This window comes from Saccostrea cucullata, unplaced genomic scaffold, assembly GCF_032062105.1.
Source record: "Saccostrea cucullata isolate Sc308-1 unplaced genomic scaffold, CSIRO_AGI_Scuc_v1 ctg3477, whole genome shotgun sequence".
Taxonomy (NCBI): domain Eukaryota; kingdom Metazoa; phylum Mollusca; class Bivalvia; order Ostreida; family Ostreidae; genus Saccostrea; species Saccostrea cuccullata.
Genome location: NW_026932867.1, coordinates 9,194 through 36,119, shown reverse-complemented (window position 1 = coordinate 36,119; position 26,926 = coordinate 9,194). Strand labels below are relative to the sequence as shown.

Here is a 26,926-nt window from a genome sequence, read left to right as displayed (position 1 = left end):
CGTACAAAAGCATGCACTTCGTGTTAAATCTACTTTTAAATTCGTACAGACTTGAAATCATTTGCAGAGAATTAAACGGGAAAAAACGTGACGTTGCCTTTGTGACGTAACTGACGTCATAATCAAATGTGCACAAAACAACCGCTCGAATCGTCAGAATTGATGACAAAAGCAAACCCGCGACCTACCTTAAAAACAAGTTTGCCCCGTTTTAAATTCGCCCAATCATAGTTTTGTTTAAGGAATTATACTGTATTAATTGAATTTGCCCCGTCTCAAATTAGCCCAAACTGATGTTAGGCGAAAATAAAACAGTGGCGAAAATATCCCTGTATATACAGTAATGAATAATATGAAAATACACCTATTAGAATAGATTAGAATAGGATACAACAGAATTTATTCCCAAATTATGGCCTCATGGATCATCACATGTAACGATTATGATAACATAAAAATACACAGAAATCACATTAGTACCTTACTTATTAGCTCGTTGCACAGTTTGCATAGTATTATAATGGTATTATGGCTACAAGGCAACTTTTCAAAACAACTCATTGTTTAGCTTGTTATATTACAATATTATGATGACTAGATACAAAAGTTGAAAAAAATATATGATCAATTTTGTTCAGAAACACTTATATAAGCACATCTTAATGTATATGGATAATTGATACAAAATTAACAGTTTGAAAATCATTAGATAAAGGATTACACATATACATGTATGCCCAAGGAAAGAAGGATAGTGAGATAACGAACAGTGTTCAATCTCAAAGTCCATTAAACAATATACAAAAGCAAACACAGAGCAGAGCCAACACAAACCCCTGAAACATCAGAGGTGAGACCAGGTATCATGGAGGAGTAAGCATCCCCTGCCAACCGGTCACACCCGCCGTGTGCTCGTTGTCATGATCAGGAAATAACAGGAAAAAATCCGTTGTCATTGCAGTGTAAAAATAATGGACTTACAATTGGTATGAAAAACGTCAGTCAGCGTTTGACTCAATGATAGATTGTATTTGCAGAAACAAAAGGCGGTTCAAAAGGACATCAGTTAGTCCAATTTAACTTGGTGCATTACGTCAATGCTATATATACATGTTGAAGTATAGTATCATAATAATGAAAATGTATATATAAAGAGAACTGCATAATACATAATGATAACGATACACAAAGAATAAATTCACAGAGACAGTGCTACATGACATATCAATTCTACTCATGCTTAGTGCAATAGATACATATACAATTCATTTTATTATGTATAAAATCCAAGAAGATGGCATTGTGATAAATATCATAAAAAGATACACCTTTACCTAATGAGCTAAGCATCTGACAAAGTATGCAGAGAATATCATAGTCGTCACTGTTCAGTAGATAGTAATATTTTTTGATAGTGTTAAATCATTAATTAAGTGACAGATGTTCTGTATTTAAAAAAAAATGCATTTTCCTGTTTGAAAAATTCCTGGGCCAAATAATACTAAAATGTATTTCATATTCAATCTCATAAGGTGAACAGTTTATACAAATTCTGGTAGTACTATACAAACCCAAATTTCTTTCTTCTTTCAATCCTATGTTTCTGTGCAGATATTCTATATTTAGTGAGTGTCTTTCCTTGATCAAAATTACCAAGCTTTCATAGCCAAAATTTTGCTTAGTCTTACAATATATATCAAAGTGCTGAAAGTTTCTTAATTTTGGGAGGCATTTCAATAAAGAAAATATACTTCCATACCAATATGTTTTTTTCAATTTTTAGAATCATCTGCATTGTTAGATTGTTGAAAACAACGTAAAAGTTCCAACTCTTTGATATGAAAAATCGGGCGAGGTATTTTGTTCTGTTGTGTGAAAGACAATAAGATTTGAACAAGTACGGTTAAATTACGACTTACTTACTATTCATTGCAATTCTGATAGAAAATGTCAATCATATTTCTTGTTGAATAAATTTACATTACACTACTTATATAAAAGAGGTGCATTATGCATGTACTATGCCTAAATAGTAGGCAGGGTTTGACACATGGTGCGCGAGCCGGAGGAAATTGTTTCTTTGGTGTAGCTACACAAAGGCCTATTTAGGCATAGTACATGCATAATGCAACACTATATGTTATACTTAGACTGACCGTTATAATTATCTATGTGGCAATTTGAGTTTTTCATGAAAATATCAGTGCTAACACGACGCACTTGCAAGAACTCATTCAAAATCCCCATGCTAAAATTAGTTACATGCTTCGTTTTTTGGATTTAAGGTCAGGATTTTCTGTCCCAAAGCGACTCATCTTTATTTTCTGTTTAGTTAGTATGACTAATTTGTTTGCAGACTTCATTTCTCATTGATAATTTTCGTTCATATCCTTTAATCAAGAGTTATAAAAAGCGCTTTAATGACTCCATGACAACAGTTCATCTTACAATCTGTATGTAATTAGTTTGAAACTTTGTTGTATAAATTTACTCAAGGGTTCCTAAGAATAATACATTTTATGACTGTTTTCAAATAATATTTGCCTATTTTCTTCTTATTGTGTCAATTGTATAAATTGAGTTTATATATTTGATAAAATTCCACCAATCAGTGATTGTATCTGTGGCGTAATCGAACTGACAACCTTATGGTCGTAAGTTTGATTCCCGGCGTATGCATCAAAGGATTTTGTTCAGTAAGTAGGTCCGTGCACTATTTGGGCATAGTATGCTTACGCTATATAAATCCTTAGAACTCTGTGCGAGAATAGTAGGGTATGGTTTATAAAGAGATAAGCTGACAGGATAATACTTGGTGAAGATAGTCATTAACAAGTTATACCCTATTTCGTCATGACACTTTAAAAATAAAATTCCTTTCTTATTATGTAAAGGGAATTTAATGGTCATCATGTAAGGAAGCAGAATGATTACAAAATCATACACGAGAAGACGAAAACACTTCCTGAGGCCTTCAACTAGACATTTAGATACAAGTATATCGAGAACGTAATATCTATAAACAGAAGTCATTTTCATTAATAATAAAAGAATAAAGATGGTTATCGCTTATTAAACGGTTTGGAACACAAAGAGTAATGACACAATACAAGTAACAGCTTTTTAAAAAGCTTGCCTGACTAAATCAATCATTATCTGCATGAGGAGTAATAAACCTTTTGAGCAATACTTTTGTTTTTTAGAAACTTGCGTAAAAGAAATCTTGATTTTATTTAACTGTTAGAAGAATCATCTCTACACTGCATATACTCAAGAGTTGGTATTCTGTGGGGTTTTCTGCATGCAAGTGAAGTGATCTGCCCTTGGATTTAATTGATTTCGAGCTACTTATATTGTTACACCTATTATAAAATATGTTACCATTCTAAAAGATGGATATAATTAAATACACATTTTGTTGGAGTGTATTTTCTCCACTGAAGCCGAAGTTATGTGTGTTAATTTTTTTTTCTTAAAAGGGGGAGGGTAGTTCCACTATCATATATTGAGAATGAAATAAGTAAATTCACTACCTAAACCTGTGTGAAAATAAAAATATTTTGCACTTGTTTCTTATTTATTACGTGTGCATCAGAACAGAGACATATAATTGTTCATCATCTGGAGATCATGACTTTGTTGAAATGCGTTGTTTATTATTTGACCAGTCCATTTATAGAATAACCCAACCGCGGGATCGGGAAAAGAATTCTAAAAATCATTTCTTTTATAGTGTTGCATGTCAGTATACTGATATACTATACGATATACTGTTTAAAAGAATGAGATAAAACAATTATTTGTAGACAGAATTTCTGAAACATCAGAAGGAGGTTGAAAGGATAAACTCTAATTCCATGGAAGTTTAAAAAAAACACTCATTCATACAATAGAACAATCCAAGGAAAAGGCGCGAAGAAAGCAGTGACATTTGGCGCGAAAAGAGCGATTCACCCCTTTAGTAGAACATAAATGGACTGATCCAGTAGTATAGAAATGCAGAAAAAAAGATACACGGACATGTTGAAACATTGAATCACATAGAATAATCGTTCCATGCAAAAAGATTAAATGAAGTAAACACTACAGTATATTCTATCAGTAGTATCATTCTTTTTTTCTGAAAACTGTTCCTTTTAAAATGCAGGTAAAGAATTCCAATGTAAATCAGCTTGCACAAAATCAAGCTCTCTAGGTATGATCTATTAGTTTCGGATTAAGCAAATATCAATCTTTATACAGCCTGACGCCGTGACGTCAGGCAATTAACAAATGGATGCAATTGAAGATATGGAAGAATTCGAATGTGCTGGAGATAATCGATTTGCAAAATCTGATGCATCACTGTCCAAATCCTCATGACCAGAATATTTAATGTTTGCAGCCTCACTGCCTATATCACTATCGTCGCTGCTATTACACTCAATATCAGGGTAATCTTGGGAAAATGCTCTAAGAGATGCAGTTAAAGATATTTTTTTAGATGTAGCAGTATTCTGAAAAAGTTTCTCTAATACTTGATGACCTGATTCTAAACCAACATCTAACGGTGAATTACCGCGTTCATCGCATTTATTGCAATCAGCACCATTTGCAGTTAGTATCTCTACTACTGATAGATGTCTTGATTTAGCTGCAACATATAGCGGTGACCTGTTTTCCCAATCGCATTGGTCACACTCCACACCCTGCTCAATAAGTTTCTCTACAACTGAGAGATGACCTGATTTTGCGGCTACATATAATGGTGACCTGTTTTTCCAGTCGCTTATGCCGCAGTCCACACCCTGCTCAATAAGTTTTTCTACAACTGACAGATGACCTGAATTTGAAGCAGCGTATAACGGTGACTTGCCATTCCCTTCGCACTTGTCACATTCAGCACCGCTCTTAATTAGTTTATCCACCACTGTCAGATGACCTGATTTTGAAGAAACATATAACGGTGACTTGCCATATCTATCGCATTTGTTACATTCAGCGCCATGTTCAAGTAGTTTCTCTACAATTGACAGGTGACCTGACTCAGAAGCAACGTATAACGGTGACTTGCCATAAATATCGCATTTGTTAGAATCAGCGCCATATTCAATAAGTTTCCCTACAAGTGACACATGACCCGATTTTGAAGCAACATAAATTGGTGACTTGAAAGCTCTATCCAGTTTGTTACACTCTGCACCCTGCTCAATAAGTTTTTCTACTACTGACAGGTGGCCTGACTTTGAAGCAACAAATAACGGTGACTTTCCATCTCGATCGCACATGTTACACTCAGCACCATGCTCAAAAAGTTTTTCTACTACTGACAGGTGGCCTAACTCAGAAGCAACATATACCGGCGACTTGCCATCTCTATCGCACTTGTTACACTCAGCACCATGCGCAATTAGTGTTTCTACTACTGACAGGTGACCTGACTCAGAAGCAACGTATAACGGTGACTTGCCATATCTATCGCACTTGTTACACTCAGCACCATGCGCAATTAGTGTTTCTACTACTGACAGGTGACCTGACTCAGAAGCAACGTATAACGGTGACTTGCCATAAATATAACGGTTGTCACTTTCAGCATCTGATTTTGAAAGCAAAAGATATAACAGTAACATGCCACGTTTATTGCGCTCGTTACACTCAGCGCCATGTTCAAGTAGTTTCTCTACTATTGTCAGGTGTCCTGACTCAGAAGCAACGTATAACGGTGACTTACCATAAATATCGTTCTTGTTACATTCAGCACCATGCTTAATTAGTTTCTCCACCACTGGCAGATAGCCTGATTTTGAAGAAACATATAACGGTGACCTGCCACAATTATCGCAATTGTTACAGTCAGCGCCATGTTCAAGTAGTTTCTCTACAACTAACAGGTGACCTGACTCTAAAGCAACATATAACGGTGACTTGCCCTCATTATCGCACTTGTTACAATCAGCTCCATATTCAATAAGTTTCTCTACAACTGACAGATGTCCCGATTTTGAAGCAACGTATAACGGTGACTTGCCATCACTATCGCACTTATTACATTCCGCAAAATTCTCAATTAGTTTCTCTACTACTAAAAAGTGACCCAATTTTGAACAAATGTATAACGGTGACTTGCCGTCTCTATCGCACTTGTTCAAATTTGCCCCACATTCAATTAGCTTTTCTACCACTGAGAGGTGTCCTGATTTTGAAGCTATATATAATGGTGACTGACCATAGGTATCACATTTGCTACAGTCAGCTCCTTGTTCAAGTAGTTTTTCTACTATTGACGTATGACCCAATTCTGAAGCAACATGCAATGGTGAATGCTCTTCATCATTGATTGTGATACACTCAACACCATGTCTGATTAATTTATCTACAACCGACAGCTGACCAACTTCTGAGGCAATATATAATGGTGATCTACCAAAAGCATCACCTTTACTACAATCAGCACCACATTCAATAAGTTTTTCAATCACTAATAGATGACCAGATCTGGAAGCAATATGCAAGGGTGACGTCTTACATGTATCGCATATATTACAATCAGCACCATGTTGGATAAGTTTCTCTACTATTGACAGGTATCCTAAATCTGAAGCAACATGTAACGGTGATCTGCCAAATGAATCACATTTGTTACAGTCAGCACCATGCTCAAGTAGTTTTTCTACTATGGACAAGTTACCAGATCTGCAAGCAATATGTAAAGGTGTCTTCTTAGTAGTATCGCATTTATTACGCGCAGCACCATGTTCAATTAGTTTCTCCACTACCGACAGATGGCCAAATTTAGACGCAATATATAACGGTGTTCTATCATACCTATCACATTTGTTACACTCAGCACCATATTCGATGAGAATCTCTACTATTGACAGTTGTCCTGATTCTGAAGCGACATATAACGGCGATCTGCCAAAATCATCGGATTTGTTACAGTCAGCTCCATGCTCAAGTAGTTTCTCTACTACTGACAGGTGACCTGATTTTGTAGCAACATATAACGGTGACTTGCCGTCACTATCGCACTTGTTGCACTCAGCACCAACCTCAAGTAGTTTCTCTACTACTGACAGGTGACTTGCCTCAGAAGCAACATGCAAAGGTGATTTGTCCGCACTATCGCATTTGTTACATATAGCACCGTGTTCAACTAGTTTCTCTATAATGCAGGGGGTATCTGATTTTGAAGCAACATGCAAAAGTGTCCTCCCTGCTTCATCACAGGCATTACATTCCATACCATTCATTATAAATGCCTCAATCACAGAAGGGCTACCAAGCTTTATCGCAACAGAGACAAGGAATTGAACGTTTACATTTTCAGAAATCACAGCAGTCTCAAACGCTCTCATATTGTTACAATTGTCATTTTCGTATGCAATCGGAATACAGTTGTTGCCGAGGGAATATTTCTTTTCGGAAATATGTGGTAGCAATTTTGTATCGTTTTTAAGAATTAAATCAATCAACTCACGTTCTCCGCTGTAACAGGCACATAAGAGAACTTTTTCCTGTACTTCTAAGCAAGATCCTGAATTCACTGATACGTCATGTCGAAATGCAATATCAAGGAGAAATTCTAAAATTTTAACACGACCGTAATAAGCAAGATAGCATACTGCATTTGTATCAGCCGGATTGTTCAAAAAGCATTTTAAAAACATACTTGATCGATCTGAGTGGGAGTCGAGATTAACGTTTTCTGATTGCCATGGGAGAAAATATGTACTTTTGAGTTGCAAGTATGGCTTTGACTTCAATAGTCGAATGAAGGATGTGGTAAAGTCGCGATCAGAGAAAAGACATGATTCGAAAACAAATAGTTTTCCATTTTCTATCTCTTTGTAAAATCTCTCAGCTAGTAATCTAAGGAAACGTCCTTCTGGATTAACATAACGATTCTCATCACCAGCATCGTTCGGTGAAAATCCATTTACTAGAAATGTTGTGGAGGCATGTCTGATAACTGTTTCTGGGGATATCTGATAATAATGGGTCGTAACAATATGTAACAATAAAGAATGAGAGAGAGCAAAGTAAGAATCCTTCTTTGTAACATAAGAACCAAGTAAACTTGCTAGGGAATCTAAAATTTCATCTATTTTGTAAGATCTATTGAGTCTGCAAGAATCAAAAACGTCATCTAAAATACCGCTGTTTTCAAGAATACTCTCTGATATTTTGTTTTCATGGAGTACACACAATACCATGGACACATAGTATAGATTTTGTTTTTCAAGAAGTCTGTCGAGCTCTTGACGTAAGCATGACCAAGGTTTTTTGAAATACGATTGTTCAAAAACTCTAAGTTTAGGATTAGCACAGAATAATCTACATAAATATAGAAAAGAAGGATGACTGAAATCAGAAATGTCATCATATGCTATTTTTGGAATGTTTGCTTTTTTGGTAAAGCTTCGTAGAATGTCATGCTTTTCTTTATCGTTCAAATGAAAATTGTGGAAGCTCTGATTCTTTGCTAAAGATTGCAAAATAGCTGTACTCATATTTACATTGTCGGAACATGTAATTAAAATCCTTGATTTAGTGCCTTCCAGAAAAGCAAAAACATTCTCAGAGAACAAAACGGAAGAAAGTCTGTTTTCCATTGAAACATTGAGTAAAAATATATAAGATTTCACATCACAATCAAAATTGATAATTGCTGATAACTGAGAAATTGGAACTATTTCATATGTTTCTTTCATCTGCAGAGCAAGATGACGAATCAATGAAGTTTTTCCTAACCCAGGAACTCCAAATAAGACAATGACGTTTCTTCTCTGAAACTGGTCCAAAACTTCTTTGTATATCTCAGTCTCATAGTAGGAATTATCATCCATTTCCCATTTCTGTAACATCTTCTGACGATAATCTAAATTGGTCAGATAATCGTAATAATAAATGCACTAAAAATATCTCAGAAATATTGCTTGATTCAATTTCTTGCTATGAAGTTATATACCTAAATACATATTAATTCACAATTTTATAAATTTTGTCTATCTATATAAAAAGATGTCATAAAAGTATAGAATGCAAAAAGAAATTAAGTTGGTATTTGACAACGCAGCACAAGTAAGGCTACAAAAAGGGGGCGGAGCCTTTTTTGTGTGATAAAACTGAACTATGACATACAAACCAACAATTCTTAAAATACCACAAAATGAGGTGATTTGCTATTTTAACCTGTAGGAAACCATCAAACTATATAAAAACTTACTACCGAATGCTGTTTGTCGTTATTTGAATTCCATATAAGTTATAAACAAGTCACTGCAATTGTCAATGTGACGTCCTTTTGTAAAACTTGACGCAGTTTGTATGCAATGAGAGACAAATCATGTAATATTTTCTCCACGAAAAATGTATTTTATAATTAAATGAAATATTATTTCCAGATATTTTATAGGCCATTAACTTGGATTCAATGTCTTCTTCACGATTTTATTAATATTTTTTCGTTTATTTACTGTTTGATTGATAATGCTGTATGCTGTATGCAAGTACATCGGAGGGTATTGTGAGGACCTTAATAAATCGATCTAGTGCAAGGACATACACTCATATCAATGGATCATAGTTAGCTTTTACAAAACAACAAAATATGCAGGTATCTAAAAGTGCTGCAATCCTAATAAAATCTTGAAATGAAATCTTGATTATAATAATAAGATCAATATTTTAAGCCGTTGGCCAGCAAAAAAAAAAAACATTCGGTCATACAAACATGATTTTAACAATGATATTACAGAATCTAAATAGGATCCCAGCATTTTTCAGAAACTCCAATGCGCGTTGAAAATTTTTTATAATTTTTAAACTTTGTTTTGCCCTTTGCAAGAGAGAAATTTATGACTGGTCTAAATTCTGTCCAGTCTAATATATATATATATATATATATATATATATATATATATATATATATATATATATATATATATATATATATATATATATATATATATGTATTCAATGTATGTATTGGCACTATTTTGCGGGGAGAGAGATAACAGATGCGAGTTCTGAAGATAAGAATAAATGTAAGTGTTGGTTACTAGGGTTGACCTTATAACCTAAATGGTTCTAAGAAATTTATTCATTAAAATGTCGATGTTTATTTTTTTATTTTTTTTATCGGAAGATAACCAATAGGGTTAAATTGACCAGAGTTTAGGTGCTGGTAAAAATTAGCTACAACATATTACATGTACATTTAAATATTATACAAAAGTTTAAAAATTGCATTCGGAAATCTATAAATGTTGGAAGAAAGGACTATTGTAATTAAAATTTCAAAATAAAATTATAAGTAGTTATTGCAAATTTTAAAGGAATAATAAATTGGGTATCTGATGCACGGATTAAGGCATAAAACAGGCAGCGGGGGCAGACACATCTTCAGTGGAAAGCTGAAAAGTGACTGTCTTGGTTGCATTTTATACAGGTGCGATAAGTTTCTAAACGCGCGATTTTTGTAAAATTACTATATTTTTGATTGGCTTATTTCAATAAGATGTGAAAATATTTATGTTGTAAGTTGTAATAATCAGCCGCGCAGATCAAGATGGGTCAGGAAAGGCCCTCCTATATTTGAAAGGGAATTTTAATGGCCAAAAGTAATTTTGCATAAATAAAAATCATGGATTGCAGGAGTTGTTCCCTTTGACATATCCGCTCGGAAATACCAAGAATCCCGGTATCTCCTCAATTTCAGTGAATGCTATATGCTCTTTTATGCTAAATGGCAGAAATCCCGGGTTGTGATGGAAGCAGAGTATCCAATATGAGATTGACAGGGTTTTAACCCTAGACTCCAGATGGACAAAGGCCCCACCGATGATATTTCAATGATACACCTTAACTACACTGCGAATTGGATTCTCAAAAGATGATGAACAAGTTGAAGACAGGCTGGTTCCAAGATCTTAAACTTAGAAAAGACTTAAGTCATGATATAGAATTTTAATATCTTCAGTTTCATTCCGAAGCATTAGCTTAAATCTTTGCAATTGTGCAAAACACTTCAAATAAAACAAATGACTTTTGACTGTTCTCAGTTTATGGTCTTGGGGCCTGTATTATTAAAAGCATTTAGAACATTTCTCAACTGTACTTTACTCGCAGATTCTATTCTATGATTTTTCTACTTACATTGTTCATTTGTTGCTATATAAATCGTGTAATCAGCAAAAGTTATTCTGTCCACAGAATATCTTCCTAATGCAGCTAGCTGTTCAGCAGTCAAAGATTTCAGTTTCTCTGCATATTCATCGCTCATTGTGATGATAAGAGTAAAACTGGAAGAGGGGCGCATGCCATTAATGCGTAAACATTGATTACAGTCCTCGGGACATCCAACAAGTTCTGCAATCATCTGCCTGATCTTTTCTGCATATTCAGCTGGGTAGTTTATAATATTTTCAGAAATGTGAAAATGAACATGTGTATATCCATTCACTGCAAGATAAAGATTTTCATATCTAAAATTGTCTAGTATAGGCAAATATATTTTGGCACAATAAATATACACTTCAAAACAAAAAAATACCTGGCTTCTCACTTTCAGCAAAATAACATAATGCTTGTAATTTTGATTTTGCATAAGAAACACATTTCTCCTCCAAGTCATAGCGTTCAATGCATCGTAAAAGTAACTGCATTATAACGACATCCGTGCTGGTAAAATAGCCTTCAGCCAAAAGATATTTAAAGAATTTCAGCATGGTATCCAAATTATCAATCTTTGCTTTGTCAACTTTGCTGTAACCAGGCAAATCTAAAATATACAACAAAATATAATATGTAATAGTTTCTATTTTGATCAAATCAAATACAAAATGATAAAGATGTATTCAAGTATCAATCGGATATCATTAGGCAACTTATGGTAAACAAAAAAGGCCTAGCTTTATGATAATATTTCAGTTCAGATTTTGAAAAAAAAGATAATATTGCTATTCATTTGACAATCAAAACAATAGTGTCGGTAAATCTAGGTAAATCGTACCCAGGCAAATTAAGTAGTATTTTAATAAATCAAGATCTTCTTCTTTCAATGATTTTCGAAGACTGTCACTTAAGAGAAGAAATCGAACTTGAGTAGGGCCATTCTGGTACAATTTATGCAATCTCTCTGGTTGAAAAAAATAAAAATCGAATATAACATTCATACATGTAGAGATATTACTTTTTCCCTCTAAAATTACATAAAAGCGTGCTTTTAATAGTGTATGCATTTCATGATTATTTATGTATACAAATAAACTATTTTAAAGCACTCATCAAGGAAAGAAAATAATAATAATAATTTACCTCCACTATTAGTCTCTAAAGAAGACTGTTCATTCTTTCTGTCCTTATCTTCTGGAAATTCAAAAATAATAATTATAAGGCTGGAAAACCGAAGTTTTTTTTAAAATCATAGTAATGGAGATTTGTTTTATTGCATCTTACCTTTCATTACATACTCCGTCCGCCCTATAAAATTCTCCGCTATAATTTTGTAGGATATCTCCCTAGAAGTCTTGCCTTTGTGAATTTTATTTATAACTAACTTTGGGAATGAAGATGAACTGGAACTTCCGATGTACACGTCATCGTCAATATTTACGTGATGGTATTGCGTGTTTTCGCCCTCTGTCTGTTCCTCAAACCATTGAACGACTGTAACAGGCAGAATGGATCTTATTGCAACTGAATAGACGTCTTTCTCTTTGTTTTGGGATGTGCTCACATAGCGTATTTCAGGAGGCTCTGAAAGAAATTGATTCATATGAAAAAAATTCGTTAAATCTTATAGCACTTTTCATACATGTTCTTTAATATATGAAATTGTTTCAACATTTTTTATGCAATTATTGATTCTCAATCAATTGTGTAAATTTACTTTCCTGGCAAAATTGCTTAAAATGTCTTCGACGAATCAAAAGTGTTCGATTACGATAATCAAAAGAAGAGGACAACGGGTCACATAGATCACCTGAATACCCATGACCATACAGTTCTTTAACAGATCCCCAACCCCCAACATTGCAAAACTTTTACCAATTCAGAATCTTCACTTAGCTAGAACGCTTGCATACAAGTTTTAGCTTTTCTGGCCCAGTGGTTCTTGAGAATCTTCTCAAAGATTTTTCTTATATACAATGAAGCCTCATTTATCCGGACGCTTTTGTTCCTAATTATTTATCCGGATATGTGAAGCGTCCGAATACCTGAAGCACCAGTTAAACAAGACAACATAACATTTGAAAATTTCGTCACGCCGAAAAGTCGTCCGGATAAACAACCATCCGGATATCTGAGGGCCCACTGTATTTCAATGTAAAACTCGGATTCCTTGTTGTTGTCGCGCCCCTCTCCCAGGGATCATAATACTGCACACTACTTCAGGATGCTTTCACTTAAGTTTCAGCTTCCCTGAACATGTTGTATTTGAGAAGAAGAAATAAAGTTTACCTATATATTACAATGTAAAATTCGTATTCCATATTGTGGCCCCTGGGGTTGTGATTTTTATCCTAACTATTCATATTCTACACTACCCCAAAATGGTTGCACTTTTTCTGACCATATGGTTCTTGAGAAGATTTTCATAGACATTTCTTATACACATCTTATATACCCCCGAATAAAAATATATTTATCGAGAATTTGATTTTACAGAATGAGCCATTGTGCTAAATCGATTTCAAATAAATCATGGTGGTCAACAGCTTTTATATATTTTAATATACCGGAGTATTCTATTTTGTCTATGAATGTTAGAATTCTCGGAAAGATTTATCACCACACTGATACACCATTGCTGAGTACACTTTCCGTAAACATCGAGAAGAATTTCGGATTACAAAAATAGGGGCATTCTTTCCCTATTGATGTAATGACATTGTCGATAGTATTGGAAATATTTCCAGCCCATAGTGAAATAATGTAAATGTGATGGGACTCATAAACCATACACAGAGACGTAAACGTTTTCATGTGCATCGGTCGTACAATAAACCTTCAATATACAACGTCTCTTTTGATTCATTACTACCTTATGTAAATCAAGAGTTATGTCTACATCATATTCGCACCAAACTTTACTCTGTCCTTTTAAAGCTATATGGTCACACATTTGAAGTTAATATTTTCTGTATAATATCACGAATTATATATACTAACGGAAAAAAGAAACTGTGCATAATATTTATTATGAAAAGAAATACAAAAAATAACAATGAACAAATTTTATTTTTGTAATTCTTATAACAAATGTATTCGTTACAACATTACCTAATCCATAAAAGTTAACGTCAACTAACGTCAATTTGAGCACACTTGAAAGACACTGGTATTCAAACTTGAATTAACAAAGTTAATAACGCGTGTGACCACCATTTGCATTCACACATGCTTGACACCGGCGCCTCATTGATGCAACTGAAGTGTTCAGAAATGCTTGAGGGATGTTGTTCCAGATGTTGGTTAAGGCCTGACCTAAATCAGCCAACGTCATTGGCTGATTTGGCAAACGGCGTAGACGTCGTTCCATTTCATCCCAAACGTGCTCGATAGGCGATAAATCGGGAGAAACAGCTGGCCAAGGCAAGACATCGACATTCTGTTGAACAAAAACATCCCTGACTACACGGGCAACATGTTGCCTTGCGTTGTCTTGCTGAAGAGTGATGTGATTTTGTTGTCTCTGTATGAAGGGTATCACATGTCGCTGAATAATTTCATCTAAATTACGTACGCCGGTGAGATTTCCATTGACAATTTGTAGATGGGTTCTTCCACGTGCTGTGATTCCACCCCACACCATTACGCTACCTCCACCGAATTGTCGCCGTTGCACAACACAAGCGTCCTGGTACCGCTCCCCAGTGCGACGATACACTCTACAACGGCCGTCACTGCTATCCAAATGAAATCTGGATTCATCAGTAAACAGAATATTGGCCCAATCTTGTATTCTGAATCGTAGATGTCGTCTGCACCACGCTAGCCTAGCGGTACGATGACGTTGTAGCAGTACTGGGCGCACAGCTGGACGTCTTGGTCGGATGTTGCGCTCTCGCAGACGATTTCGCACAGTTCTTGGACTGATTGGTCGAAGTCCAGGAATGCTTCGAGCAGTCAAACTTGCAGTCTGGAAACAATTTCTCAGGTGCACGAGTCTAATGTGGTTGTCCTGTCGACGCGACGTCACGCGAGGACGCCCAGAACGTGGTCGATCCCGAGTATTACCAGATTGATGAAAACGTCTCCATAATGACTGGATGGTGTTCCGATGAACTCCAAAGTGTCCTGCTACAATATTTTGTGCCATTCCTGCTTGAAGCATTCCAACAGCAATATTACGTTGGTTTTCGCTGAGTCGTGGCATGACAGAATAGTAAATTTGGTCAAAACTAAAGTGCTTTCCTAAACGAATAGAGTCTAAATAAACGTTATACAGTTTTTTCTCAAAACAATTTTGGCCAGTAAAACCCCTGCATACGAACACGTCAATAAACAAAACGTGCTCACTAACCATGAAAAGTCCGTGCAACTGAGTCGGGTATTATCCGATATTGTTAAGAACCATCACCTTTATCGGTTGTTTACATTGTATTAATATAAACAATAAATATATAATTTTTTTACTAAATATTATAATGCACAGTTTCTTTTTTCCGCTAGTATATTTCAATAGCGTTTCACACAAAAATTAATTGAAAGTCTTATTTCATTTAATGCTATGGGTTTGATGCACATTCTTGTACTTTCACAAATTTTAACTTTATTCTTATACTAAAGAAGAGTGGAAATCTTTTTGTGTATTAATGAGAAATATTTTAACTTCTAAGGGAGAAGATTTTTAAAAATTTTTTTATATAATTGAAGGAAAAACTTGGATTTTGTATTGTGGCTCTATCCTACCTTTAGGGGTTATGGTTTTAAAATTTAAAAAATACACTACCCAAGGGTATTTCCACATAAATTTCAGCTTTCCGGGCTCAGTTGTTCTTGAGAAGGAGATTTTTCCTATAGATTCTAACATAAAGTTATGATTCCTTGTTGTGGAACCGTCCTACAATGTATCTCGGCGAACATGAATTGAACAATTTAGAATATACACGACTCACTGCTTACACATAACTTTCGGTTTTTCTGGCCAACAGGTTCTTAAGAAGAGTTTTAATGACTGATAACCCACCTTATTTTTGTCTTTACTTGATGATCTTCCCTTGCAAGGGGAATTGTCCTTTATTTTAATACTTGAAACTTCACCAAAAGATGTGTTGTACTAGTTTTTTTGTGTTTTTTTTGTGGTTTTTTTTTTGAGAAATTGAAAAAAAAATGAAAAGTTAACATAAGGATGGAGTAACGGACGGGCAACTGATCAGATAAGCTCATTTTAGGTAAAAATAGTCAAATAAGGTGGCATGCTTTTCGGCGCAATGAAGAAACCTTTAAGAATATATTAGGATCAAGAAGCAAAATGAAAAAAATAGATTCCTTATTAATTTTCCAGCAATGCAGAGCTGCACATATGTTTTAAGAAAATGATATAAAATAAGAATTATGGCAGTTTATTCATTTAATCAAACATTATTTTCTATTTGTATGACATTTTCTATTATCATACCTCTACAATAATTACTCTATATAAAATTAAATAGCAAATTCACCGCCTCGGGTAATAGTTTTCTTCCTAGAGAACTATAAATTTGCTATTTCCCTCGTACCCATTCCATAATTGTATAATATCTACATAATGTTTAAGTTCTTACAATTAAGTTGGATTCTATAATGCTTTTAAGGATTTTCCATTAATAACCCCTGATTTCATATAGTTGTTAGTCCATTATTTATACACTGAACCGATTACGGCTTTTTTCCGTTTTTATCTGATCATGACAAGGAGCACACGACGGGTGTGACCGGTCGGCAGGGGATGCTAACTCCTCCATGTCTCCTCTGAAGTCTTGGGGTTCTAAGTTTGCTCTACTGTTTTGTATTGTTTTATGGACTTTTGATCTTGAATACTGTTCGTTACCTCCATATGTTTCATTCCATACAGAAAACATTTAGTGAATAACTATATTTTGTGGCGGAAGGTTAGAAGAAGAAGATCAATTTTATATCTTTCAAAGTATTCAGAATTGTTAAATTTGCATATCAATTTTTACATACAGTCTGCATATAGAGTAATTGTGCTGTGAAATGTTCTATTCTGGTCTTAAATTACTTATTTAATTATTAACTGTCCTGGATTCTATCATCGTATTCTAAAAATGTTTCAAATACATCGTCCTTGAATAAAAAATGCCAATTCAAGCTTTAAGTTAGAACTATTTTATCTAATTATATTGCAAGGAGGTCATATTAATTGCGCCATAGTACAAAAAACAAAAACAAAAACCTCAAATGCATCAGTTGCCCTGAATGTCCATTTAAAAATGCTTACGTATTTCGTTAACTTACTGTGACTTTTTCCCTATAAGTTTAAACTTTCATTTTGGCCATGCTCGCGGGTGTCATGATTTCAACAAATTTGTATATACACTACCTGAGGATTCTTCCTTTAATATATGATAAATCATGGCTTTATTGATGTAATTATTCGAGGTCCGTGTTTGCTCTGCTCTTATTTTGCATATTTGTTTAATTTTTATTTCCTGATCATGACAACGAGCACATGGCGGGTGTGACCGGTCGGCAGGGGATGCTCACTCCTCCATGGCACCTGATCCCACTTCTGATGTTTCGGAGGTCCGTGTTTCCTCTGCTCTTATTTTGTATATTTGTTAAATGGACGTTGAGATTGAATACTGTTCGTTATTCCCATATCCTTCCTCAGAAGAAGATTGATTCATTGATTGTATACTGTTTAACGTCTCTCTCTAGAATATTTCACTGATATGGAGACGTCACCATTGCCGGTGAAGAGCTGCAAATTTAGGCCTATGCTCGGCACTCAGAGCCATTGAGCAGGGAGGGATCTTTATCGTGCGACACCTGCTTTGACACGGGGCCTCGGTTTATACGGTCTCATCCGAAGGATGTCGTCTTTTACGACAAACAAGGAGGTAATGAGGACCTATTCTAACCCGAATCCCTACGGCGCTCAGAAGAAGATATTTAATGTTTTTTCCCTATGTATTCCTTTGTACGGGTAAAACTTTGATTTTCCATTGTGGCCGTGTCCTACCACCAGGGATCCTGATTTGAACAAATTTGAATCTTAACAACCTGAGGATGCTTCCTTAAAACATGGCTAATCATAGATTTGTTGATCAACATCAATAGATTGTTTAAGCTTTGATCTTACATTGTATCCCCCTACTCCCATGGGTTATGATTTGAACAAACTTTATTAAAATTAAAATGACCTGAGGACGCTTTGATATAGATTTTACCAATCATACATTTGCTGATATTCAGAAGATTTTGAAAGTTTTTTATCCAGTATTACTCACTTACTTATCCTCTCCGTGCCCCGGAGGACGCATGAGGCAGTTTTATCCAATAAACATTTATATTAAACTTTGATCGTTCAATGTTGCACAACAGTACTCCCAGGTTTCATGATTTGAGAAAAACTTATTTCTACACAGCCTGAGGATGTTTCCTTTTAAATCAAGGGTCTGTTAATTTTTATCAAAGATTTTTTTGAATTCAATGGTCCATTGTCTTCCAATCCTACATCCCCTCCTGGGGTCATGATTTAAGCAAACTTAAATCTATACTAACTGAGGATGCGTACATATCAAAATGACCAATATGGGTTTTAGGTTCTTCTTCAGATTTTAAAATATGTTTCTTGTATATTATTTGCAAAACTTTGATCGTCCATTGTGGCTCCGCCATACAACCGGGGGTCATATTTTGAACAAACTTGAATTTAAACTACCTGAGGATGCTTCCACATTATTTTCATCTTGCCTTACCCATTGTTTCAAAGAGGAAGATTATAAAACATGACACCAAAGTTTCATTATTTCTTAATTACCTCCCCTTGAAAAAAGGGTTGGACCTTCACATGGGCAAAACTGAATCCCATTCATCAAGTAATGCTCACTTCAAATGTGAAATTGACCCAGTTGTTCTGGAGAAGAAATCGAAAATGTGAAAAGTTTAAAGCAGACAAACGGATAGTCCAACGCAGTACAAAATGTGATCCGAAAAATCACTCAAGCTTTCTGCTCAGCTAGGTGATCTTAAAAGAGGACGGGATGCAGGGAGATTAGAAATGTATATGATTCGAATTAAAATATAGAATTTAGATCTTAAGGCCCTTTCAAAATTGGCGCACGAGCAGAAGCGACAAAATATTTGCGCGACCGAATAATTTTGTTTAGGATCGTAAACACTGTTGCCAATTAAAATAATCGCATATGAAAAAAGTGTTCGTAGGAAATTCTCACGATTTAAAGGGACTGTTGTGCATTAAATCTTGCGTCTATATGCGACTGTTGTAGAATGAAAGCGATTGTTGTAAGATAATGCGATAGGATTGCAAGACTGATCAGAAAATCAGACGATTGAACGTGCGACAATACGATTGGACGGGCGGTGCTCGTGCGCCCATGCATTCCATAGTACGAATGTTCGTGCGAGTCAGAGGGCCGGGTATATATACTACCCGTTTCCGACGCTCTTCAGTTGACAGAGTTAAGATGCTTATAATTATACACGGTATATTTACCTGTTGCAAAGAATGGCAATTGAAGGTGATAAATCAAGCAATGGTAGTAAAACCTTGCAAGATTACATGAGACATGTTGAGCAACAGTCTCATGGTCGCAAAACACACGCAAAGACAGCTGCGATTCATCTTACGATCTTTAAAAATCGACGAGGGTTGTTCAAAAATTATTGAGACATTGTGTATATTTTGCTTTCTTGTGAACGTCTTTCAGTAAAAATTGGCATATACGTTTGACATACACTTAAAATTAATAAGAACAAGAAATATTTTACGAATATTAAATATTTTCTCTACAATGGTATATAAATGTGCTAATAGCAGGGGTACCTGGAGCAGTGTTATATATGTAATAACAAAGAAGGAAGAGTATTAAATGCTTCCCTATCGATTCATAATTATACAAAACAATCTACGGCTAACGTAACGTTAAATGACGTAGCGAGGCTGCTCCGGGTCGATAGACATATGCAAATTTATTTCTTCTCAGAAACTTATATAATTATCGTAGGAATTAGAAAATTTGCTTAAGTGCTTTAGAAGTTCTTTATAAGATGTTGATGAATTTTCATGAAATTATCTCCGTCCTTTATAGAGTAAATGTAATTGTCTCAATAATTTCCGAACAGCCCTCGTACATCACTCTTACGAGTACATAACACGTTGTAAGACGTTCGTACTAATTTTTGAGCGATGAATTGCGATAATTTGGATCGCATTTGGTCGCGTCTGAATAGTGTGCATGTTGACTATTTTGAAGAGACTTGATGCGACCACTTAAACACAAACAATGAATGCGAGACACCGTTCAACGTATGCGAGAGCTCGTGCGAAGGTTAAATTATCCGATTGCAAAGTGTTGTAAAGTGCTCGTGCGCCATTTGTGAAAGGGTCTTTATGCGGAAATCTATTACCTAGACTGATAACTTGAGTCTCGGATGTACCAACTATATTTGTTGCGACACACTGGTAGTTTCCAGCATCAGAGTCGTCCACATTCAGTATCAGTAAGGATGGGTCTGCCATACTACCACTGATGTATTTGTTGCCGTCTAGCGTAATTCGCTTTGTATTTTTTATCCAGTGAACGTCGGTCAACGGAGGAGAATCTTCGCTCAAGGAGATTTCACAAAGCAGCTTTATTGACCTCTTCTGTAAATTTGCTTTGTAACCAATTGATATTAAAGGAGGAGCTGTTAAATAAAATAATAGGAAGATATCAAGTTAAATAAAATAATAATTAAGAAGATATCGAGTTAAATAAAATAATAATTAGAAAGATATCAAGTTTTGGGGTTTACAATTTCAGTTTTCTTGATTTAAATAATACAAGAGACCCATGGCCAACATCGCTCATCTGAGTTAATATGGCCATGATTTCCTTGACCGGATCCCAAATTCGACAAGTTATAATTAGCATTACCTTTGGATGCTTCCACATTAGTTTCAGCTTTTCTGGCCTGGTGGTTCTTAAGAAGAAGATTGTACGTTTACATTTTTGTGTAAATCTTGGATTTCTTTTTTTTTCTCCGCCCTGCCCCAGGGGGTCATGATTTTCTAGTCCAGTATTCCTTGAGAAAAAGATTTTCAAGATTCTTCCTATACATTTCCATGTAAAACTTGGATATCCTATTGCAGCGCCACTCTTTTCTTTAGGGTCAAGGTTTGAACAGTTAATGATCTCCGCTACCCCAGGATGCTTTCACTTGAGTTTTAGCTCTTCTGGTACAGTGGTTCTTGGGGCAATTTCTTTCAAGAATTTTCCTATACATTTCAAATAAATGTAAAATTTGGATTCCTATTACAACCTAACTCTTCCCATGGAGGTCGTGGTTTGAACAATTTAAAATCTGCATTACCTCAGAATGCTTCCACAAACGTTTCAGCCTTTCTTGCCCTGTTGTTCTTGATAACATTTTTAATAACCCCCTTTTTGTTTTCTTGATTTTCTCCTCTTTTGAGGGAACTTTGTTTTTACGTTTCATCTACGGATGCTTTGATCTGGTTAAAATTGGACCAGTGGCTCTTGAGAAGAAGTCAAAAATGTGAAAAAAATATACAGACAGACGGACAGACGACGTAAAAAAAGTTTTCGTTTGAAAAACTCACTTGAGCCTTAGGCTCAGGTCAGCTAAAAAGCATATAATTTGTCAATAAAATCGAAATCATAAAAACATAAAGTAGAATTCAAAGATAAACATACAACCACTGATGTGCAAAAGCAAAGGTTGACTTATGCTTTCTCCCATAGCGTTTGAAACAAAGAACTGATATTGGTGCCCGTCTTCAAATGCGGCATTGTTGATGACAAGCTTTGACTCAGGGAATTTCAGTACACTGCCTTGAAACTTCGGGAGGTCTACATTGATGTCACTAACTTTTTCTCCAAGGACAGTTTGCCATTTCAAATGGAGTACTGGGAGATCAGATTGAATACGTGCAAATATTTCCGCAGAATTTCCAAAATGTGTCGATCGAGGGCATGATATTTGAACACTGGGTTTGCCTTGTGAATAAAAAAAAACATAACAGCAGTATGAAAAAGAAAAGTTTTTGTTTCAAAACATTTGCAGATAAAACATATTTTTTTGCAACATGGTTTTTTGCTCGAATAATTGTGTGTATATGTTAAATACTTTTAAAATAATTAATATACAATTGCTATGGAATTTACATGAGAAATAAGCTTATCCTACTTGTAAAAATCTTACTTCCTGTAACTTCCAGAATGATTTTGTTGGTATGAATACAAACACTCCTCAAGTCAGTACCGACGATAGCTTGATATTCACCTTCGTCATCAGGAGAAACTTCACAAATGACTAGTTTATGACTTGAACTACCTCTGTAAGCTTCATCTGTTATATCGATTTCTTTACATTCCTGTTTTTTCCTTTTCATCCAGCGAACACATTTGAGGTCTACTGAGCACTCCGAAGGTCCAGAATCGAATTCAAGGTATATTTCTGCTTTACTTCCACATTGGATGGTATTGGGTCCATTTATTTTAGGATTTTTGAATACTTTACACAAGAAATAATATGTTATTAATTTAAATTGTCATTTAATTCGAGGTTATTGTAAATCAATTTCATTAAGATGGAAATTATTTTATTCTTAAAGTAGGAATTTAACAATCCACCTAACAAAAATATTTTTATTTCTTTTAAAAATGATTATTTTTACTTTAACATAATAAATCTGCCTCAACAGACGGTAAATGATGAAAACATGTGCATTTTTAATACCTCTAATGTTTATTAGATAAAATAATTACCCTCTTTTTTATGTAGAGAAACGAGAGTTTGCATTTGATTGGAAAGCTCCTCAATTTTTTCAGCAACATTGTGACAATTCGATGCTATCAATGACTGATAGTCTTCCAATGATTTAGAACCCAGATCTTTTTTTAAAACATTTGATAATCCACTTTTATAAATTGTATGGCAAGGGATGTTTTTCGTATGGATTTCCATTCTTTTGCAAATGTTTTCTAGTTCTGTCCATAGATTTTTGAATTCTAAATCTGGTATAGAAGACTGACTTGAATGCGCAATTGAGCCATTTCGAATGATTCTTAGTCTTTCAATGTCATCTCCTACAGTTAAATTCGTGGAAGAAGGTGTTTCTCCCCACTTTTGGGATGGTCTTAATACTGGACATAAATTTCGAAGGAGGGTGTAAAGTAAGGTAACATCAAACACGTCATAGTTTGGATTCTTTCCTGATTTTGGACATACTATATTGAGCTGCTCTTGACGAAGGTTTATTGTGGAACATTTTTGCACCGCTGAGGATAATTTACGTGGTGGAATTTGACTTTCCAAAAGAATTCTCAAAACTCTTGGAATTTCTTCTACTGTTGCCAAACCATAATAAATAAAATTTTGTTCATTCGACGTTAGATGAGCATATGCCATGTTTGGAATATCTTATGGTTTTCCCAATAAACTGCAAATATATAGATAAAATATGTTTATACTCATCATGATTTTCTTTCACATTTATTTTTTTTAATCGGAATATGTGCATGATTCAAATTAGAATACAGTATCATTATAAAATATTGTCATATGTTCAATGTGACTTTGCTACAAATGAGAGAATTCTTTTGTTTAAATAATTTAACATTATAAATACAAATGTACAATTTGTAAATTAAACCATTAAATTAGACCAGTGAGAAATCAGAAGCTTTAATAATGATAACTTAAATTAAAAGGGGGTATATAGTGTGCATGTTGTGTTCAGTATAAAATAGTTTAGAGGAAACACTCTAAGAGAAGGATGTTTTTTTCTAAAATGATTAGCGCTATTGATTACTTGTTTTTTGATATGAATTATCCGTTTTTGACTCCAAGGAAACATTGATCCATTCCTACACTTATATGCTCTAAAGTCATTTGAAACATGTATCTTCTCTTGCTTAGAAAATATCATATTTTTCTTTTGTAATAATTCATGTAAAGAAGAATTATAAAATGACCCCGCCCTACACAGCTGCTACATTTGCTTCTTATTTCATCAGTTGTGCAGTGCAGTACAGTGCCTTTTCTCTGTTTAATATTAAAGTGTCAATACCCCATGCTAGTTTTGTTTGTTTGCAATAGGCGTATAGGGTCAAACAGTCTAGCTTAGTTTAAATGTTGTTAAAATATTACTTAGTAAAGCATTTCTAGGTGATTCTCTGTTTGGGTCATAATAAATAAATTGCTTGATTCTCATCCGATTTTTTTATAAAAATCGGGGCGGGCGGGCGGCTTTTATTCTATATTTTTTCAATTTTTCAGATTTTTTATTGACCTAGTCAATCGGTGTAATTTTCTCTAAATACCAGAATAAAAAGTCATAGTAAAGGTTCCATTATCTCTTACTTCACATCATCACCAATCTTTTCCACTTAGGACTCTTGAGTCAAATATATACGCGTGTATTACAGCAAAATTTACCATCTTTTCAGCTGTAAAAGTCATGCTAACATTCGCGGGATTTAAAACGAAAGTAGAATGATAGATGAATACCGATCGTGATCAGAATTAAGACGAAGAAAAACAGAAATAAAAAAAAAACGAGGCGGGGGTTTAAAATCGAGGCGGGTGGGGATGAGAATCTAGGAATATTTCTATTATGGCCTAATGAAAGTTTTTGACTACATATATTTCTTTTGTTTCTTGTTTCATTCTTGGTATACAAACAATCCAAAAATGTCAGTGCAGGGTAGAAATTGCATGCAAAATCAATTATTTTATTCTCAAACTTTCTGTACTGTTATTATTAACACAGACTCTACTACACTCCACTCAGCTTTTTACCCCAAGCCGGGAAAATTGCTACCCTCATAAAGCAAATATATGATAAAATTAATTATGATTTCCGATGTTTACAGTAAATCATAAACAATATAAATAGTATTATTAGTTCAGACCATTTAACGTAATTGTTTGGTAGAAAAAAACGTCTATCCAAACTAGGAGACTTATTGTTCACAGAACAATAAGAGGTCTTTCCACCTTCTTTGAATTTCAAATTTGTTTCATATCTGACTCCTAAAAATTAAATTCCATGAAAAAGAAACGAAAACTCTCTTAAACCATAAAAAAATGAAAATAAAAAAAAGAATGACCTTTGACCTTGAAAAAATATTCAAGGTCAAAGGTCAAGGGTCACAGTGCATATGAACCCATGCTTCTATTACTTAAAGTTTTCAAGTTATAAGGTTTAAAAGTAAGTACAAAGAAGGGCAATAACTAATATAAGGGGTCATCAGATGCTTTTGCACTTTTATACTGAAGTTAGGCCTAAAGACCCTGAGGACCTTAGTGAAGGTTTGGTGTCTCTACCGTCTATGGTTTCGGAGGAGTAGCGATAACAAGGTTTCTCGCATAAGGGAAAATAACTTTTAAAGGGGTTAATGTTAGGGGACAAGAAGGAAATCTTTGAAACAGTTTTAAGAGTACATACTAATGATGCATAGACATTAAGTATATGTTGAAAGACAAAAGAGATATAAAAAGAGCTAAATTTCTCATTTCTGGAATGACCTTGACCTTTGACCTTTACATGAATTTTAAGGTCAAAGGTCAATGAATCTTATGCAAATAGTCCCATGTCTCTACAACTTGTCGTTTTAAAAAAATTAATTATTTGTTAGATTCAAAAAGTTTCAGGGGCAATAACTCATTGAAGGGGTCACCGAATGCTTTCGCAATAGATTGAAGAATCTCCTTAATTAGTCAAAGACATTGGTAAAGGTTTCATACTTCTATGGTTTACGGTTTCGAAGGAGTAGCGATGACAAGCATTTCTTTCAAAAGGGGCAATAACTTCGAAAGCGGTCAAGGTTCATTTACGCAGGGTGAACTGCAATAATCTTTTACGGAGTACAATCTTACGGACTATAAATCTTTTCGATAAATCTTGAAACAAAAAATCACACGGCGGAAAAATAATAAAAAAGAAGAAACAGAAAGGTGGAAAGACCTAATAAGCAGAAAATGGCTTACCAACAATGAATAAAAATGGCTGACGAGGAGATTTCCAAATAGATGTTTTAATAAAGATGTCAGCGTGTATTGGTCGGCTTTACATGCTGCATTCTTGGTCCTCTAAATTCCTCTACGATCTTCGTTATTGAAAGGCACAAATCAAGTTCATATCAATGCATAATCGGAGTTAACCTAAACAAAAAAATTGCATTCATTGGAAAGCACGGACTCTAAATTTAAACTCATGGTCCTGTTTATAACGTGTCTTTATTTTTAGACAAAGTAAGTGATTGGTACGGAAGCCCGATAATACAACCAAAACTGAATAAAAGATAAAAAAAACAAAATAAGTACATATATATAAAAAAAAAGAAACTTTAGGTAACTGAATTATAATGACATATACATGTACATGTAAAAACAAAATCATTTAATAAAAAGCGAAATTATCAAATAAAAAGCTGAATTTCAGTTAAATGCAAAATTTGGATAAAGGGCCGGTGTCGCATAATACATGTATTTGGTCCGCCTCGTTTAAAGGTCCGGTCGGTGTTGTATAGTAGCCTTTCCCCCTAGCCACCTTTCCCCCGGAAACATGGCTATATAGTAGTTTCCCCCCCCCCCGGGAAAATGGCTATATGGTAGATTTTCCCCCACGGAAAGATGGCTATATAGTGGGATTTCCCCTCTTTTATAGCCAGATTACCCCCAGGGAAAACCTACTATATAGTACATTTTCCCCCCTTTTTTCATTCCGGTTAAGTTT

The 26,926-nt window shown here is 34.7% G+C and overlaps 1 protein-coding gene across 1 annotated transcript; it reads right to left on the bottom strand.

The window, feature by feature from the left end:
- Positions 1-4,265: 4,265 nt before the first annotated feature.
- On the bottom strand, positions 4,266-26,276 carry LOC134236361 (uncharacterized). Its single transcript, XM_062718526.1, has 11 exons — positions 26,179-26,276; positions 22,953-23,626; positions 22,387-22,698; positions 21,879-22,181; positions 20,590-20,868; positions 12,445-12,744; positions 12,304-12,354; positions 11,999-12,124; positions 11,540-11,767; positions 11,143-11,448; positions 4,266-8,863 (listed from the first exon to the last, which is right to left on the bottom strand). The coding sequence occupies exons 2-11, from the start codon at positions 23,593-23,595 to the stop codon at positions 4,266-4,268; spliced, it is 7,146 nt and encodes a 2,381-aa protein (XP_062574510.1). The 5' UTR covers positions 23,596-23,626; positions 26,179-26,276.
- Between the last annotated feature and the right edge of the window lie 650 nt (positions 26,277-26,926).

Bases quoted from the DNA above. Each gene is read 5' to 3' on its own strand.
- LOC134236361 (XM_062718526.1), bottom strand. From the start codon at position 23,595: ATGGCATATGCTCATCTAACGTCGAATGAACAAAATTTTATTTATTAT. The intron at 12,125-12,303 runs GTAAATTATTAT...TTTTTCAACCAG, and splicing joins TTTAGAGACTAATAGTGGAG to AGAGATTGCATAAATTGTAC. The intron at 11,449-11,539 runs GTATTTTTTTGT...TTTATCTTGCAG, and splicing joins TGCTGAAAGTGAGAAGCCAG to TGAATGGATATACACATGTT.